This window comes from Accipiter gentilis, chromosome 33 (genome assembly GCF_929443795.1).
Source record: "Accipiter gentilis chromosome 33, bAccGen1.1, whole genome shotgun sequence".
NCBI classification, from domain to species: domain Eukaryota; kingdom Metazoa; phylum Chordata; class Aves; order Accipitriformes; family Accipitridae; genus Astur; species Astur gentilis.
The window spans coordinates 18,817,946-18,837,767 of NC_064912.1; the positions used below are offsets into that span (position 1 = coordinate 18,817,946).

The 19,822-nt window shown below is 42.6% G+C and overlaps 1 protein-coding gene across 1 annotated transcript; it reads left to right on the forward strand.

Moving 5' to 3' along the window:
* The first annotated feature begins 526 nt into the window (after positions 1-526).
* Positions 527-16,745, forward strand: LOC126034200 (uncharacterized). Its single transcript, XM_049791646.1, has 20 exons — positions 527-618; positions 1,160-1,480; positions 1,962-2,091; positions 2,254-2,347; positions 3,133-3,283; positions 3,658-3,820; positions 4,224-4,349; positions 5,582-5,644; positions 7,076-7,198; positions 7,844-7,999; positions 8,659-8,712; positions 8,995-9,212; positions 10,041-10,117; positions 10,295-10,405; positions 10,996-11,082; positions 11,904-12,011; positions 12,213-12,334; positions 12,551-12,673; positions 14,097-14,139; positions 14,323-16,745. Exons 2-20 carry the CDS (start codon positions 1,375-1,377, stop codon positions 14,398-14,400), a joined length of 2,133 nt encoding a protein of 710 aa, XP_049647603.1. The 5' UTR covers positions 527-618; positions 1,160-1,374; the 3' UTR covers positions 14,401-16,745.
* The last annotated feature ends 3,077 nt before the right edge of the window (positions 16,746-19,822 follow it).

Below are 19,822 nucleotides of genomic sequence, written 5' to 3' on the forward strand. Positions count from 1 at the left end.
GCTGGGTTTGCCGTAGGAAAAGCCTGTCGTGACAGAACATGGCGATTAGGGATGACCACAGGCAGCGAAAACATTTCCTCTGCCAGCAGCTGCTGGCCACGGTGGCTCGGGATGAGCATATCCCAGCCTGACTGGAAGCGAAGCAACTCCCCCGGCTGCGGGGAGGAATCTGTGGCCACGCAGCCAGGCGTGCGCGCAGGTTGTCACCTGTGGGGCCTGGGCCACCAAGACGCCCCCCCAAAAGGCCACAGGAGATGCGATGGGGCTTCGCCACCTCCCCCCCGCAGGACCCTGCGCTGATACCGATTTCCCTCTCGTTCTGCAGCCTGGGGAGGACGAAGGGTTTATTTAAACACCGTGGGAGCCCCGTCGTTGAAGAAGCCGAGCCCGCACCAGGACCCGCAGGCGTAAGACCCGCAGCCCCTGCCCTCACTAAATATGGCGGCCTCCCCCGCCACTCCGCAGCTAGGGCGGAAGTAGAGCGGGGTAGCGTCACCGCGCGGACCCCTTCCGGGGTCGCCGCCCCGGAAGTGCTTGTTCTTTCAAAGAGTGGCGGGGTTGAGCGGTTCGGCCGTGGCGGGAGTGGTTCGGGCAAGCGGGGCCGGGGGGGGCCCTATGGTGAGGGGGAGCGCTTGGGGGGGATTTGGGGGGGTGGGTTAGGGGGGGAGGGGGGTGGGGAGGAGGGCGGTTGGTTGGGGAGTGGGTTCGGGCCCAGCGGGAGGCGGGGGGGGGAAGGAGGCAGTTGGGGGGGGGGGGGAGGTGGGAGAAGGTTGGGTGAGGGGGTTTTGTGGGGTTTGGAGTGGGGAGGGGGAGAATCCAGGTGTTTTGGGTGGCTGTTGGGACGGTGGGGGAGGGGAGGGGGCAGGAGATTGTTGCTTGAGGGCCGAGGGGGGTTGTTGGGGGGAGGGGGGGCAGGCGGGGTGATTTGGGGTGCGCCTGTTTGAGGGTGGGGAGCTGGGAGGGGGAGAGGGAGGGAGCAGGCGGGTCTGTGCTGGGGATCTCTGGTGCCTCGAGCAGGCAGCAAAGGCCAAGGTACTATGAGTACCAGAAGTTGTTAGCATTAGATAGTTCTTTCAAGGGCGGTCCCACCAAAGGAATGCCAGTTCTCATACTTACCCCCCCCCCCCCCCCCCTCCTTTTCCCACCCCCTTGTTTTTAGAGTTCTCTCAGCTCTGGCTGGAAACTGCAATGTTTTTTGAGCTGCTGACTGCCCTATGTTTCTGTCCCTACTGTAACTTACTCAATATAGATGAATAGTTTGGGTCTTGGAGAAGTCTGTTTCTTCACTTCTTGAGGAAAAGACCTTCAAAGCATGAACTATCTTTGTGTCCTATCTGCTGCCAAGTAGTTCCTTTCCTTTGGAGTTCAATAACCATGGGGCCATCGAAAAGAGAAGAGAAAGAGCAGAGCATAATCCTGATCAGTGATGATGAAGCTGAGAGCACGCTTGGGAACTCAGTTCTGTTAGTAGACCCATTGGGTAAGTAGTGTGCTGCTGTTGTCAATGAAGCTCTGTAAAGAACTTTTGAAATAAACTGAAGTAAAATATTGTGTGATATGCTTGAAATGTGTCTTTCTGCTGCTAGGAAAACTAACTACTTCAAAAATAAATAAAACCGGGAGGAACTGCCATTATTTCGTGATGTTTGGGATTTCTTTGATGGCACTAGTTACTTTAAAGACTACTGCTGTGTAGTTTCAAAATATTACAAACCTAGCTGAGACTAGGCCTTTTCAATGTCAGTTGGATCCTTTTTGGTTAAGTTACCTCTGTTTTGATAGTGTGTGGAAGTTTTTTTGTCCCGGGCCAGTGTACCATTCTTATTGGCCCCATGTGAAATCTTGTGAGAATTCGTGCCTTATAGTGTTTTTAAGAAATAAATGTCAATAGCTGGTTGAATTTGTAACGAAGTTGTCATTACCTTTATACTGATTTACACTGCATATTCTCTTTTCTACAGAGAAGTCCACCCTGGAAGAGGGGAAATCTGAAGAAGTTGTGGATGAGGAATGCGAACTAATGGTTACTTTCTGTAAACAAGCTAAAGTGATGCCTCATGCAAGATACGACTGTACAATACACCCGTTTGAGTATGTTCAGTGATGTGGAAGTTAATAGTGGGGGTTCATTTTCCACATTTAGTCCATCTTGTCAAGTAACCTTGTTAGCTTTTTAACATCTGAAGGCAGAAGTAGAGTTGGAGAAGCATGTAACTTGTTTCATAAATAACATTCTGTTTTTCAACTCTGTAGGCGAATGGAATGTGATACATGCTCACCCCTTGGGAAAAATGCTGATATTTGTAATCAGTGCTACTGCTACATTTGTGATAAGCTAGCTTCTGAGGTAAGAAGAGCCATAATCAAGAAATGCATAACTTTGAGTAACCTAAATTACTCAACAGTCTTCTTAAAAGAAATCACTCTTTAAGAAACACTAAAAGAATAAATGATACATGAAGTCTCATTATTTTAACCGTTCCTCTCCTAAATGAGGAGAGGTATCTGTTACTTCACACCGCTACTAAAAATGCGGTCGCTGTCTGGATTTATTTCTAGTAGTCCAGCCAGTTCTTGGATTAGACATTCACTTGGTTTAAGCAAATGTACCTCCTGTTTGTCTTAGGCACACAATGTATTTCATGGAATCAGGTTACTTAATCAGACTGCTTCTTACTGTGCTAGACAAATGTCAAACTTCTAGTTTTTCCTATTCTAAGGAGCAGGTGGGGAGTTGTTGGGCATGTGGAGTTTGTTTGGCTTTTTCTTAGAATTCAGAAAACTTTGAACTGTGAACAAAGTTGAGGTGAACATGCAAAGACAGTGCCCTGTTACTAATTTACAATGGGGAGGGTGCCAGCCCAAAGTGTCTCTATTAGGTATTCAGGAATGAGGGTAAATTACTGTGGGTTTGGGGTTTTTTTCTTCTTTTTAAGACATAGTATTGAGGTATTGCCATATTGGTCTTTTGCCCTGACTGTCAGAATACTTCACTCTGGCTTTGTCTAGCTGCGTAAAGGACGAAATGAATTGTCATCTTCCTGTCAGAGAGGAACCAACTTTTAATTTGCTCAACTGGAGAGAAAGAAAAAAAAAAAGCACTTACCTTGCTTTTCATGTTTTATGAAATAGTGCCAGAATTGGACAACCCCTTCCCTCTGTCACTGCAATGCACACAACAAAAGCAAATTCTGGAAGGACCAGCGTGACTTCGCCTTGGCTGGTGTTCTTGTAATGTTCAATTTGGACCTCACAGATATAGATGCAGACCTTCGGCATGGTGGTAAGCGTTATGCTCTCATACTATCCCGAGAGATCTGTGGCTGCTTAGTCTGTGACTTGTTGGACATCTTGTCTGGTCTACAACTCTTCTTGCAAAGGCTTGGTGAATTTTTCAGGTAGCAGCTTACTGTTGCTACTCTCTTTCTGGGCCATACTCAGATCAGACACAGGTCTGCAGACGTCCCAGCTTATGTACTTTCCTGCTTTCCTCCCTCTGGAAGAAGCAACAAAGTTTTCCTGGCCAAAAAGATAGGGTGCAAGTAACTTGCTAAATATTTTACATGGCATACTTATGATTGTCTTTCTGTTTCTTTTGGCTTCGAAAAAATTAAAAAACAAATGCACTAATGGTTTCACATCTGTCTGTTCTCTTAGGAAGTCTTCTAATAAAATTTATCCAGGAGCTTTCTGTGGAATATAATAAGTATCTGGTTGGAGAAAGAATGCCTCCCACACAACATGAATGCTTTTGCCTCCCAAAATTGCCTCCTGGGCAATGCAATATCTGCAGATCACGCAACATGGAGATTGTATACAAGTAAGCGTCAACAGAACTTAGCTACTAGCAGTACATGCTGGTCAGCGCAGGTTTGATTTCCTTTAGTCAAGTGATAATCAGAATCATGGCACCTGATATAGCAGAAACATAGTTGAGAGAATTTACTTGGCCAGTGAGCTATAACCTGGGAAAGCATGAAAGTGAAGCCTGTATTTTTACTAATTTGTTTTTTTAGAATGGGGTTCAGCTTTTACTCGATGGTATGTGCCTTTGAAATGCTTAAAGTAATGGTTGTGCAAACACCTTTTCACTATGTTATAGATGCTTTTCAAGGAAAGGCAAGTCAATTTGCTCTCAAACTGTAGAATGGTCATAATTGCCATTTGTTTACGAAGTACATCATTGCAGACACTTTATCTTATAGATTACTTAACTTTCTTAGGTATTCTGGAGTTTTTGCGCTGGTAACAAGATTTTTAAATCAGGCAGAGAGGGAGAGTCCTAAAGCTGCTGCTGTCATGTTTCTGGGAGCAGCTAAAGAGATAGCACTCCATAAAGACCCTGCTTTGTAAGTATCCAGTTCCACATCTAGTGTATGATCTTTGTTTGCTTCTGAAAAGGGGGAGGCGAAGTGAGAGAGTTCTGTTTTTCCATTTATTAAGGGTAAGGACAGTGTAAAGATCACAGCCTTGGCTGCAGCACTGAGAGAGAAAAATGAGTACACCAGGGGGAGAAATGAGATTGGTTATGGGGAGGGATTTGGGGGAAAAGAGAAGGTTAAAGGTTGGATGTGAGAGGAAGCAGTTAAGTGGGATTGAGCCATGAGGGGGGAGATGATCTCCAACAAGAGGAAGGTATTTGAGATGGGAACTGGGAGGAGAGAGGGTGAGAGACAGCAGATGATGGCAGGTGGAGTTAATTCCCCAGGAGAAGGTACAGGGACAGCGGAGCTTTCCTGAGTGCAGAGTGCACAAGTTGCATTGTGTGAAGAAATATCTGCTTCTGACCTGGAAGGAAGGGAGGATGTGATGTTCCTTGGATAATAAGTTTTAGATGCCTCCCATAAGTCTAAAGGCTGACCTGTCAGCTGGGAGGACTGCATAATAAATAAATAAAAACAGACTTTACATACTTTAGTCTTTACTACTTGTGCTGGTTACTTTCTTGTTTATATCACGGCTGTTTCATGCTTGATTACTGTCTAGCCTGAGCAAGGTCCCAGAGCTTTGGTTTGCAAAACCTAAATATTTTGGGGCTTAAATTCAAGGCTTTTTATAAAGGAGAAGTAAACATGGTCTGGGTTGGTTCAACAGGCCAGAAACAGCAGCTCCTCTGCAATTCTTTCTGAGGGACTGTCAAGGTTTGCAAGGAGCAGGCTGGATACGTTATTTGGGTAGGTCTCTCTTTGTACACTTATTATGAGTCCTGCAGCATTCACTGTAGTTACATGGCATGTGGTTTGGCCCTCTCATGGGGTGATGATATACAGTCCCTTAGGGGCCCTGTAAAAGCAAAGATGTGCCCACAAAGGTCCAATATAGCAGGTTAGAAGATCTGGTACTGCTTTATGCTGACTTGGGTCGGAGGTGGGTTAGGTACTGCTGTAAACCAGTGTTAATTCTAGAATGTTTTTTACGCTTTGAGCACTTGTTTTTTCTGTTTGGAATAGTTTTTATTGGCATGATAGCTCCCAATGCTTCTTAAGAAAAAAGTGTTTTCTTAAACAGTTGAGTATAGAGAAGGAGAAAAGGCAGGAAAACAAGCCAAACATTAATTAGTGCTTTTTTCTTCCTCTCTTAGAAGCTGGCAGAACCTTGGTCATACTGCTTCATTAAAGATTGCTGTCCCTTGTCTGTTGCAAAGGTAAGACTTATCATATGACGAGATGGCAATGGGATGGTTGCTGGCTGCAAACTTTCTGCTGGCATTTAAAATGCATTTCAAATTACTTTTATTCAAAGGCATAAAGAAAAATAGTGAATGCTTTAGCTCTTAAAAGCCAAAAGTAAACTTTCACAGATGTATAATCTTACAGTTCTGTAGCATCAGGAACTCCTTATAAGGGAACATAGCCTCTACTGTACTGTCTTAAGCATTGTTTGAGCAGAGCAAGAATAGCCTGCCGCTGCCTGCGTGTACGCTGTAGATGGGTAGCGACAGGCAGAAGAATATAAACAAGAGCACGCACTGGTCAGCGTAATGAGCAGGGACTTCAGCGTGCTATCAGGTTCTGCAGTTGTACACTACAAATTGGGATTTTTAGAAGCTCTGTTTAATATTAGTCCCTTTCTGCGAAGGACAAGTACAATACCTGCCTTATTTAGAGCCAAATAAACATTGAAGACCTTCTTGGTTGCCTCAAAGGAGAATAACTCAATAGGGAACTCTAAGCTAAGAAGATGGATTACTTTTTGACTGTAGTCTAGGAGTGTTCTGTAAGGCCAGACCAGAAGGTGGTGTCAGGTAGCTACTTGTGGTTAAGCCAAAGAGTATGTAGTGTCTGTTCAAAGATCAAAACGGCAGTCTTGTAGTACTCCACTGGGATGGAGTAGTCAGGGATGTAACATAGTAAAGTTCCCCCAGAGGCTGATGAATGAGGACATCTAGCTCACTTGGCTTAATTCATTTCTCATTTTAGCTTTAGATTTCACCTTTAACCTGAAATTCACTTGCAACAGAAGGTTAATGAATTAAGAATTAACTTTTTTCAGGAGCACTCAAAAACAATTATATATTCTCACCTCTTATTTGAAACTAATGACAGGTATAACCTAAATCCTGTATCAGTTTTCATTTTAAATTACTATTCTTGAATTTTTTAATTTCTTACTTTAAAAGAACAGGAAGAGGAATTTTTTTGCTTCCTTCCCCCAAATTTTAAAAGAGTAAACTCTTCTTTGTGTCAGTGTGTTACCTCCAATTTTCAGTTAAGACAAATATGGTTTCGCTAGCTGTGAAGCTGCCAGGAGCTCAGGTTGATCAGGTTGCCTATCGGGTTTATCTTATGTTGCTGCAGCATTTCTCGCCTATACTCACTGGGGAGCTTTGTTTTAAAACTTAAGACCACAGAACCTTGGTTTCACTGGTGTTTAAAAATAATAATAAAAGAGCAATACCATTACTCATGACAAATCTTAAAACACAAATCTAAATATAGATCCAAACTGTCTGATGCTTAACAAAAAAACCCCACCGTAGTTTCCCATAAGATTAAAAAAAACCCCACAAATTAACAGTAATTCATCCAATTTTAAGAGGCTTTGATTTTTCTTTTTTTTTCTTTTTAAAACATAGGATCACAACACAACTTCAGAGGATGCTGGTGTTGTGTGACTTTCCAAAAAATTTGTATGAAAAGTTTGTTAACTTTTTTCAGTCCATCTCACTTCCATGTCACTGTTTTGGCTTCTCAAATAGGTATGTTCTTTGTTTTTTGTTTACAGAATATAATTTTATATAGTCGCCTGATTTGCAAAACAGCTATATAGAATAGTTCTTTCACTGATAGTGTTAGGTGTGAGCATTTTATAGGAAGATTTCAGTATTAGCTGCTTTGTATTTGTCCTGTCCTTTCAGGAGAAGTTGTTGCTTGATGTTATGGCTAAGTTGTTGTCCAATGCTATAGCTAAGTTGTTGTCCATATAGCTTCCTTCTGTCCTTCTGTCCTTCTGTCCTTCTGTCCTTCTGTCCTTCTGTCCTTCTGTCCTTCTGTCCTTCTGTCCTTCTGTCCTTCTGTCCTTCTGTCCTTCTGTCCTTCTGTCCTTCTGTCCTTCTGTCCTTCTGTCCTTCTGTCCTTCTGTCCTTCTGTCCTTCTGTCCTTCTGTCCTTCTGTCCTTCTGTCCTTCTGTCCTTCTGTCCTTCTGTCCTTCTGTCCTTCTGTCCTTCTGTCCTTCTGTCCTTCTGTCCTTCTGTCCTTCTGTCCTGTCTTTCTGTCTTTCCCCCCAGAAGTGAGCTGTAAACCTCAAAATGTTTTATTGGTAAATCTTCATCTTTCTTAAGGGAAATAAATTGTGGTGTACAAACAAAACATGGCTAAAAATTACTTTATTTTTGTACTTCCAGCTTGAATGTTGTGCCATGGGACCATGTATTACTGACCACAGTTTTAAAAGGCCAGAATGTCACTGGTCAAAGAACACAGAAAGGAAGAAAAGTATTTCTGTGGGAAACGCTCCCTGTTGTAGAGGCTCGAGTGGAGAAACTGGTAGATAAAAAGAAGTAAGATTGGTTTGGTCTTGGTTTGGATTTTTCATTTTATGAAGTCAACTTTTACAGTTTGCATGCTATTGACTGCAGTATAGTGTTTTCCATATATCTGCAGGAGCTTTGTATAATGGGGAAACATACAAAACAAAGACACGTTTGAAGCTGTTCATGCCTATTACTACTTTATCAACAAGGCCAGCAGCTTTTTGAAGTTTTTCAAAGGAATCGAGCCCTTTGAACACTTCAGGACCAGAGAAGTGGATAATTTTTGTTTCCATAAACCCAGTAGGTTTTAGATGCTGATGTTTAAAACAAATTCTGTTTGTCAAAGGCTGACTAGGTGGAAGACAGAAAAAAAGGTACATTCTGGTCTGTAGGTCTTCAGAAGTCTGTATTCAAAAGTATACAGTCCACTTAAAACAAGTTTCCTTTCACTTTAATTCTTTATTTTGCCAGAGTACAGAGATAATCTGGGGATAGCCTCTTGAAATTTATTTCCAATTGTCTCTTTCTTTCTGTTGTATTTTATTCTATTGTGCAATGTCTCTTATGTGGGAAGATCTACTGGTTTGCTTCATTAATTGTATTAAATATTTGATTGACCTGTGTATAGCTTTGCACTTCCTTCCTCTTCCTACTCACCTTCTTTTTTTTTCCCCCCCCCCCCCCAGCTATAAAGAAGTAGTTCGCTACCTGAGAGCTGTGAAATGCAATGATACCAAAGGGTAAATGGCTTTTTTTCCTTTTCTTTTTTTTTTCCCCCATTTGGTTCTTTGCCTTAAGATTTTGTCCCAGTCTGTGTTTCTTCAATGTGCAATAATCTGGCAGAATGAAAAGCAGTAGGATTTTGGCAGCTGTTTGTGAAGTGAAAGCAATACTGCATTGCAATTAACTTCCACCTTACCAGATGTAACTTACTAGTGGTCAAGCATAATTAGATCTTTACATATGTATTGTAAACTTTCATGTTAATGAAAATCAAATATTCCTTTCTTCCTTCTTTCCAGGTTAAGAGACCTTCGAGATAAAATTCCATTCTACTTGTGTAAAACTGGAGACTTCCTCGATGCTGCGCATTCACTGTTGTTTCCCGTCAATAGCCTCGCCTGCTGTACTGCCTGCCGGATAACACCTTTTCAGTTTGAGGTCTACCTGAAGATGTTCAGAACAGGCAGTGTCCCCACTGGAAAGGATATGCTAGAGCCTGGGCCCTGGATTACAGTTGGCAAGTGTGATTTCTTGCTTGCATGTGTTTAGAACCTGCTTAATTACAGCTTTTACTTTTTCATTAAATCTAGTAACACTCTGAGGGACTCTGAACCCAACTATAAATTGTCCAGACTAAAACATGGTACATAACACTAAGCAGGAAGAATGTCTTTCTATTTGAGCGTGAATTTGTTTAGTACACTTCGCACAAAACGCTAGTTTTGTCAGCTGTGAAGTTGTTTTGCTGAAAGCAACCTATTAAAAGAAAATACAAAGCTCTCTATTACATCACGGTATTACCAATGGCAGTGTGTAACTTAGCATTATGGTATGTCTCAGCCTTGACCTTGAGAATAAAAGCTTCCTGATCAAAAGTGTTTCACGATCTGTGTATTACATTCTGTCATTAGTTCAGCCACTGATTACTGTGATCATCTGTCTTGGTGTGTGCTGCTTGTCCAGGTGTATTCTGAAATGAAAGATTTACTTTGGAGATCTTCAACTATTAGTAGAATTCTTAGAGGTACGAGATATTGACAGTGTGTATCGTGCTATACTGTGGTGTGATGTACCTAATGAAGACTTCATTGTGGATCACCTGCTGTGGTGGCTTAGTCTAAATTGTATTCAGTTCTTTGCAGCTTTCTAAGATAGTATTTTACAGTTGATGATGTTTTTCTATTCAGAACCTACAAAATACTATAAAATAGCTGTAGACACTTGTTTGTGTCTCTTGTTAGGTTTCTGTAGAAACATATCTGTAACTAAGTTAACATCTTGTTTGTGTTCATACTATAGTTATTCAGGGAATATAAGATATGTTTTGGATTTTTTCTTCTTGCAGGGTCTCCCTTGAAAGATGGTGTTCTAGTTAAGCAGGCGCTCAAACTCCTTTACAACAATGTATCACTATACAGGAATGTGAGTCTGTATTAAAACTGTGTTTCTGTGGCTCATTGAGTGTTTCTGTGTATTACCTGTTTTGTCCAGTTACTTCTCTAATGCAAGGATTTACTATCAGAACCCTTTTCTCCCTGAATAGTTCACACCTCTGAGCAGATTTGACTTCATAAAAGAAATGTTCTGCTATGTTTTCAGCCTAAATGCTGGAGTTCCCTCATCATGATCTTGGGTAGTAGCAATTTGCTGGAAAAAAGTGGGCACCTACATCCCCTATCCCTGAAAGAGCCACCGCTTGACTTCCAAAAGGTAACTGAAACAGTACTGTGAAATGGGAAAATCTATCGTCTTGCTTTTATACAAGACTTCATTTGATGTGGGCATTGGCTCGTCCTTCTAAATACTAAGAGTAACTACGCAGCGCCTCATCAAATACTCCTGTGGTATGTGCCCAATATAACACTTTGCAGAATGTTGTGATTCAGGAGTGTTAAATGCAACAGTAAACAGACTAACTCTGCTTGCAGCTTGATGCCTGATACTGATTCTATAGCTTTTAATGTTGAGATGGATTGGATAACAAAATGGATAGGAAAGCACTTTAAGAAAAATGTGTTCAGATAGTCCTAAAGAGTCAGTACCTGAGTATTTTCTTCACAAGAACAGAAATAGCTGTCTGCTAAGCAGAGTAGGTTAAAATGAAGATGTTATGTGATATGGTTTGGTTAGTGCTGTAGAGCCTCATCTTTCCTCGAGTATGATGTTGAACAGTCAACTTTCTCTGTAAAAATGCTGAAAAAATAAGTGAAAGCACATCAAAGAACTATCTTGGGCGCTGATGTTTGTAGAGTATTTGGACATCCTTCCCCTTTACTTGTGACTCTCTACTTCTTTTGCAGGGGGTGCTCGCTGCCAGTGGCGGCCTTTTGGAGGAACTGAAGTCAAAAATTAATGTTTCTTTACCACCTGCTATTTTGTCTCCTCATGTAAGTGTGCACATGGCAATAATGAAATTTACCATTTGTGTAACTGTGCTTGAAGATACAGCAGTATTGAAAACAGTTGGATTATTATGAAAAGCTTTTAAGAGGGGGCTTGAAGATTTTTTTGGGGGGGAATTGGCATAAGACTTAGGACCATCTAAAGGCTAGAGCAGATATTTGAAGGTAAGAAAACTATTAGGGTCTGTTCTGGTCTGACACTGTCTCCAACCTAGGACAAGTCTGTCTTTATCACTGTCCAAATTTATGCATTTATAAAGTGGGAGGGCTGGTAATAATTAATTCTGTCTTAACTTCTCACAGGGTGATCTTGTGTTGTTTGATTCAAATGGGAGACTATCCTTTGAGACTTGACAATAGCCCAGAATTTCTAAACTTGTTTTCAATGATGGTTTCAAGTATAGTGAAACATGTTTAAAGATGGTTTGAGATGTATTGACTGTATTTAATATAGAATATATCTAAGGATCTATCTTATTCTTTTTTCTTTCTTTTGAGGAAACTTAGCTTGCCAGAATATTTTTTTTCCCTTGAATTCTACTTCTGCTTCTGTGATGGTGTGAGACTTCATGTTTCTGTGAGAACTTCGAGAGCAGCAAGTGAAACATGCTATATAAATAGAAGTACCTGTTCTATTCCCCCTTCTTTTGGTCTTCATAAGATTCTTGTGGATGTCATGTTTGACATCCAACCTGTCTGATTGGAATGGTAGTTAGCTTAGTGCTGATTTGACTGGATATGATATACAGGTAGTGGGAAAGTGAGCTTTTAAATATATGTCATCTTGTTCATATCTTTTCCTGTAGTTGCACCATGAAGCTTGTCTTATTCTCGCAGTGCAAGCAGTACAACAGATGCTTTTTTGTGATCTTCCATACTTGACTTCCTTCTTAGAGATAGCCCTGGCTTTTGGGGTGAGTCCTAGATATTGATTTCTGTTGTAAGAGATTAAAGCAAATGATATTTAAAATCTGTGTAACACCAACTTAGAGATTTTAGACACATTTAATTTGGTTTTGTTCCCCTTTAGCTTTGGTGACCTCTAATTTATTCTGTTTTTTGAGAAATGATTGGCAATTAGGTTAAATCACTGATCTTATTTTGTCTCTTCCTAGAATAACTTTTGGGCTCTGAGGCTGTTACTGGACCATCTTTCCTACGAGGAACATGTTCTCCATGGCACTGTCAACCTGATTTTAAGAGATCTAAATCGTCAGAAAGCAACAATGCTAAAACTGTGAGTAAACACTTGCTCCCTGAAGTGTGTCTGTTCATGGCGACAGTAAGAGCAGTCCCGCAGCAGTAACGTTTAGCAGAGAGGTAATCCTCAGCTCTTTGAAACTAGGCAGCCCTGTGCTTTGGTTAAGTCAAGAAGGCAAATAAGATGCTAGGAATCAATAGGAAAGTTGTCTCTGAACAGCTGTGTTCCGTTTCCTGGTTTTGTATTGCTTAGGTGGCAAAACCTTGGTCCCCAGTATGTGGGTGAATTCCTTTGCCTGTTCCTGACTTGCAGACATAAGAAGATGCAATCCATTGGCCTGTTCACTCTGAATATTATTACAGAGAACCTGCATATGTAAGTGTGAATCTTCATCATAGCCAAAGAGAAAATCATTATGTGTTGCAACACTGATGGTAGTTTTCTCCTAATTAACAGTCTCAACTCACAATTCATTCTTGTTTTTTATTCTTCCCTCTTATTAGCAGTGGTAAAGATACTGAACATGATGGTTTAGGTAGACTTGAAATTGTTCTATATTACATGTTGCAACCAAACAGTCTTCTCGCTTCCCAGTGCCCAGTGTTATGAAAAACACGTTATGTGCTCTTGGCAACCCTGACTAGTCATCAGGATTACATCTGGTACAGTCTAGTTCTATCGCTTAAATCTCTTTGTCATCAACAACCACCAAAACACCTTAATTAGGACTTACAGCAAAGTAGTTACTGGACTCTAAGGAAGCATAATACTGCGTAAAACTTTATTTAGGGAAAATAGCTGAAAGTAGCTCAATGTGTATTATTGTGTATCTGCAAGAATACAATGGGTGTACGGATGTCAACGTTTCTTTTAAACTCATAAGAAACGTAAGGAATACTTCACGTGGTGGTGAGGGAGTAAGCAGATCCCCACCAAAAACTAAAGATTCAGGAACGTACGTGCACTGCAATGCAAACTGAGGACAGCATTAGGTTTGTGCCTGCCATTCTTATCGTCTTCTTAAAAGAAGAGAGACCCCTTGTTCCACAGCAGCACAAAGCTTCAGTGGGTGGGGAAAATAGAGTTCTGAAAAAGTCTGTGTTCTTTATTTAGATTACAAATTATAATAAAACACTGATGTGTCACTTTTGAAACCACTAGCTGTTTATAAGTATAATCCTTGCTCTCCTGTGTTATGCAGTGAAGCATTAGAGGCTTTAGAGTGATGGACTGTAATGTATTGACATAATAGTTTTAAAATTAATCGACTCTGTGGTTGTATACCGGAAGGCAGAGTAATTGCCTACTCTGGCACTTTTAATTCACACATAGCTGATGGCAGCAGAGTAGTGTTGAGAATTGACTTCTTGGTAACTGTCTTAAGTGGAAATCATGGACATATAAGTTGACCACCTTTGTGAAATGCCTCTGTCTGATTCTTCTCTCCAGCCTTTGCTGTGTGTAGGTGAGAAAATAAAATACTGCATTTCAGCCAGTTATGCATGAGCTAAGGTGCAACTCCGTTTTTTTTTTTTTTTTTTTGTGTGTGAGTCTTCACAGTATGCTCTAGCAGTGACCCAGGAGAATCTGATGAAATCCTGTTTCTTATGGTCTATCTTTGTCTTAATTATTTTACTGCACATCTGTTGCTGAAATCATCTCCATTTGGTAGTTAAAGTGAATTGTTGGATTAGCCTTCTTTTAAAGCTTTGAGTAATGCAAAACTCAGAGTGGCTGAGACTGGGGGCAGGTCTGTCCCTATGAGAAAATGGATTAAGAATCTCTATCTGTTTTTCAGGTGTCCATGGGCAAAGCATCTTTGCAACTTCTTTCACAATGCAGTGAGTATCTCTGTACTTTAGAATTTAACAACAAAGCATATCAATGAACACTATATTACTTATCAAATAGGTATTTAAATCTATCATTTGATATATCACGTATCAAATATATGTCAGTGTCATTTATTATAAAATTATTATAAAAATCACTGAAGTATACCAACTTTTTTTTTCTCTGCCCAGGGATTAAGGCACCTGCCCCTTGGCACTGCAGCTCATCATGAAGTCTCGAAGTTCATAAACATTTTTGAAAAAATGTAATTTGGCAAAGTCTTCAGGAATATTTTCCAATTTGTCTTAATCTGAGAAATCTCTTCCTGGAGTCCCCTGTGTTCTGCTTTGGTTGTCATCTCCAAAAACATTCAGCTAAAAACTGACTTCAGACAAATCCAAAAATGAGCTCCTGGGTTAAGATGGTGAATAGTGGCTGTATTTCAGCAGACGTGTTTGGGAAATTTCCTTTCTTGTAGGTCCCTGTATTAAGCAGTTTAATTTTAAAGAAGTGGCAGGTTTAAGTTTGTGGGGGGTTTTTAAAGCCAGTATACAGAGAGATGCTGATGAGGAGGGTGGGAGTAATGAGGGGAGAGAAACACAGATGAAGTAGAAAGCACCACAAGTCTTTACTTCTGTTGTGTTGCACAGCTGTGCTGTGGGCAAGATGGCTGCAGCAGAACAACTGCTGAGAGCGCTAATGTTTTTTTAAAAAAGGAAAAGTGCCTCTCCACAGATGTGCAACAGTATGCATTAAAATACTGTTTGCACACCCTCTTTTATTTAGTGTATAATTCTAAAAAGTAAACCACTCTTGAGGCTGAAGGACATTAACTGAAGCTTTCTTACTTGCTTCAAGAAACCAGATTCAGGAAGGCCTAATGCAGTAAATAGCTTGTTTTGTTTGTAAATAAAAAACTCTAGTTTTCAGGGTCTTCCAGTCGTGGGGCTTTGTTTTTATTTTCTGCAGTGGGTGACTGTTAGACTGGTGCTGATGGCTCTCTGGGTTTCTCAAATCCTTATAGTGGTAAGTTTCAGAGTTCACTTCTGAACTGTAGAGGTAGAAATAGAGAAATATTTCTAGCCTGGTTTATACTTTTTTCTTTTTTTTCCCCCCACTACAATACCTGTCTGTATTGGTTTGGCAGTCAGGGGAAAAACAATCTTAATATGTGAGGAACTGTGTTTTGCACATTTAAGGCTTTCAGTGGCTTTTGCAGCTTTTGTTATCGTAAATAAGCTATGCTGTTATTCAAGTTTTCTACAAAAGTGTACATGTATCTAAATCAATACAATGTTAGGTAAAACTCTGTAGGAATTCTGTTGTTATTTTGTCAGTTCTGTTTTGGTTTTTTTGTGGGGTTTTTGGTTTGGTGTGTCTGCGGGGTTTTTTGTGGGTTTTGGGGTTTTGTTTGTTTGTTTGTTTTTTAAGCGTTGCTGTACCTTTATCTCGTGCTGTCCAAGATCAGCCAGGACAAGCAGAGGTCAGCGAAGTCCCCTGATACTTGGGAATCTGGTTCTGCTGATTGTTGGCAGGGCTGGCCACATGGTGTCTTGTTCTGGTCTGTGCTCCTAAAGATGCACTGTGGTGTTTCATCCTGGTTTCCAAGAGAGGTGTTTCTTGCATGTTCCTAATATGATCTTTCTCACCTCATCTACCTGAGTAGTGGAAGGTCCCTGTTACAGCCGAGGGAGAGAAAAAAGAGGGGGAAGGAAGCTGCGACCACTGATCTTCATAGGTGCTGGATCTGTGTTGTCTGCTTTGCCTTTTGTCAGAGCTTTCCTTTCTCAACCTGCAGTCTGGCCTGTGATGCTCTCTGGGTGCTCTCCCAGCAATGCAGAGAGGCTGGACAGCTGACTGCTCTGAAGGCTCCTGTTCTGAACTCTCCAAATTTTGTTAGTCCTTGGGCATGCTAACAATAGAGTGTTACATCGTGCTTTGTCACTTTGCTGTGGGAGTAAAATGACAACAGCAAAAACAGCTGAGCCCTAATATCCGACTGAACTTGGACTGGGCATAGACTTCGATGTCACCCTGTTCGGTGCCCTGTGCCGGACCTGGCCCAGGAGGGAGAGGGAGCAGGTGAGGGCAGGTTACCCCTTCGAGCCTGGATTTACCATCACAAGGAAAGGCTAGGAACTGCTTATTTACTGTAAGTAAATAGCATATCTATTCATTATTTATCTGCTTCTGAATTTTAATGAATTATAGCAGCCCTTATAGTGAGCATTATACTATAGATAATGATATAATCTTTTATGTATGAGAAAAAGACTTTCTCTAAAGATCTGCACTTGTCTTTGGGCATGGGTTGGATAGACAGGTATAGTCATTACAGTCAGCCACAGTGGAAAACATCTTCCCCATACCCTGAGACTATGACTAGTATAACCCCAGAAGTAAACTGAAGGCTGATCTTGTCTGCTTTGCTCCAGGTATAATTGAGATGAACAGAGCTTATTAAAAATTGAAATGTGTAGTTTGGAGAGGAAAATGGGCACCTAGAGCTGTCTCATCCAAATACTGCATTTTAGCCAACAGCACTCTGCTGTTTTAGCAAGTGTGTGTGTACAGCTGACACTGCCAAACAATAAATAGAACATTTGCAAGTAAGTGTCTGCATCAAAAATAAAATTTCATCTGAAAATGGTGAAATTGTCTGACATTCTTAAAGTCTGGAACGGGACTGCTATCATCCAGCCCAGGAGCGTAATGTACCTTTGGGCCAAGGAGCTGCTGGGTTTTGAGTGTGTGCATCACCATTGATTATGGATACAGTTTCTGAAATACATTGCTAATAAACTAATTGTTTACAGGCCAGAGGGGGGGGAGTTCGTAAATGTTATACTGAGAACAAATAAACAACCCCCCAGCCAGTGCTGCCAGTAAATCTGTGTGCCTCTTCCAGCTCTCTTCAAGGGGAGAAGGGTGATGCACATCCCAACAGGGTAAGCTTGGACAATGCGGCTGAGATCGTTCTGGATCCAAACCGAGAACATGAAGTGGGCAGCTTTACCCTTCACCCCGTGGGCAAGGGTGGGTGTGTATGATACAACTGCCAGGGGCTGAGTTCGCGGCCACGGTGCCAGCAGAGCCGGGGCCATCCCCAAACACGCTGCTTCTGCCTGCGTTCTGCTTCCCAGCCTCGTCTGCTCAGCAGGCTGGGAGACCGCTGATACCGTTTCTACCAAGGACACTAATTAACCTGCTAAATGAGTTTATCCCTTCGGAGTGCGCACCAGAGAACCGAGTTATCTAAAATACCATCCCAAAGAGAGCCATAATTAGCAGCCGGTGCTGAGGGCAGACCCCATGCTTCCCAGGGACGGCTTTGCAAGGTGGTGGGGGCTGGCGGCTCGTCGCTGGTGCGGTCCCTCACCCCCAGCCAGCATCCCTGGGTCGCGTGCAGCATAGCACCAGGCTCCATTCGTCACATACGACATCCTCTTCCCAGCCCATGGGCCAGCTCCTGCCTGGGCAGTTCCTCTCCTCCTGCTCTCGGAATTACACAGGGACAGCCGTAAGGAGCGGGATGCGAGTCATTGCGCAGCCACCATGGGACACAAAGGAGTCACACTCCTCCAGCTGCCTGCCAAACCAAAAATACTCAGTTTTAATAACTGGACTAAGCAAAGTAAAAAAAAAAAAAAAAAACACCAGCTTGTTGCTGGCTGCCAGATTAACAGATGGCTACGATCATTAATATTGCAAAACTTCAGGAGTTCATAATTCTTTAATCTACAAAGCTGGTGGGGGTAGCTAATGCGGGCCCGGCAATCTGCCGTGCCGGGGGGCTGCCGCCCACCCACCCACCACGGCCGGGTCCGTCCCTGACCCCCCAAGGGTTGGGCAGACGTTGCCTTGGTCCTGCCTGGCCAAGACAAGGCTCCCTGCCCGCATCGGGGGAGCCCGCTGGCAGGCAGCTGCTGCCTGCACGAGGGATGAGCGTGGTGAACCCTCCGGACTTAGCGTTGGGGTTGACGGCGGCTCCTAAATTCGCTGGACCCTGCCCTGCACCCGCGCGGCTCTGCCAGCCCCACTCAGCCCTCGCCGCCATCAGATTGCGGAAAATCCATGGAAATCCAATAACCCGTCTCCAGTGTCATTTTATCGTTAAACCCAAGCCTTTCCCATAATTGTTTGGAAGCAGCACGGGGAGATTACGATTGATGTCAACAGCCAGATAATCTGCGGTTCAGTGTTTGGTATCGCTGACCTCGTTAATAGATGCCGGTGATGTTTGGAGCATGGGGCGCCTGCCCTGAGCCGCAGCCGCCCCAAAGGAGCCCCGCGGCTGTTTGCAACAGAAAAAAGCTCAGCATTGGTGTTGCAATTAAAAATATATATATATATTTATGATTTCCTTTGGGTGAAAAAAAAAAAAATTCTCATGCTACGGCTTGCTCAGGGTTTGGCCCAACCAGCTCCATCGATCCCTGGCCAAGCCCCAGACTCCAGCATCCTCGCTCGGAGAAAGGCGGAGGGCCGGCGGCTCCGTGAGGCTGCCGGGGAGACTCTGATGGCCATCGATCGCCCGCGGAGGCTGAGGGCTGGGAGGGGAACCCGGCTTCATCCCGGCCCCCCACGTTTGCCACCGTCCTGCTCTCGGCTTCTGTGCCCGAGTCGGTGCTGCGGGGCATCGGCCTCCTGCTCGGTAGAAATAGCTCTGGCAGTTTAATGCTATAAAGGCTTCTGCCTACTGGAAGAGGCATCCTACGTATAGAAACGTATATATCTATTTATACAGTATATGTGTATATATGCATTACTTTTATGTATGTTATGTAATATATAGTATATAATATGTATAACAAATTATAAATACACCTATACATATGAATATATCTATTCAACCTCCATACATATGGGATATATATATGCATACCTATGTGTGTGTGTATGTGTAAACATACATGTGTATATGCACACACACTTTTTTTTTTAATCTGTGTGTATACTAGACATTGGCATATGTTTGTATAATTGGATGAATGTGGCCCAGGTGTGTTTTAGAGAGGACAAAGAGCCACCCGTACAGACCTGGGCCCTGGGTGTGAAGGAGGGGCTCTAGGGCAGGATTGGGGCAGTTTTTTCTTTGTGGAACCCTTGCTTTGCTTTTTTTTTTAAATGCAAAGCTGCTGTCACCATAATTACCTGAAGGGTTTGGGGTTTTTTTTTAATTGATTGTTTAATGAAGGGTGGGGGTGGGGGTCTTCTCACTTCTTTGTGTTTTTACTTTTGCATTAATTACACTGCCTTTAATCAGCTGACAACTGTTAGTGGGCTTTTTCCCCTCCCTATAAGAAGTCACACTTTTTTTTTCTTTTTTTTTCTTTTTTTTTAATGTTGTTGCACTTTTCCCCTTGTGCTGACCCTGCCCCTTCACCCACTGTAAGGTTAGTCTCCAACTGCTTGCTTTTTGCATTTTTTTTTTTTCTTCTTCTTTTTTTAACCAACCCACACACACACCTCTCCCTATCCCCCCCAGCTCCGCCAGCATCAGAGAAGCAGGAGGAAAGAAGAAATCTGGAGAAGCCATGGGGTGGCTGGCTTTGGCAGGGATGCAGGCAGGGATGCAGGCAGGGATACAGGCAGGAGCAAGGGCCTCCCTGGGGGACCCCTGTGCCCCACCACAGGTTACCCCCCCCCCCCCCCATTCCTTAGGGGCCCTTCTGTCCCTTAGGGCTCTGG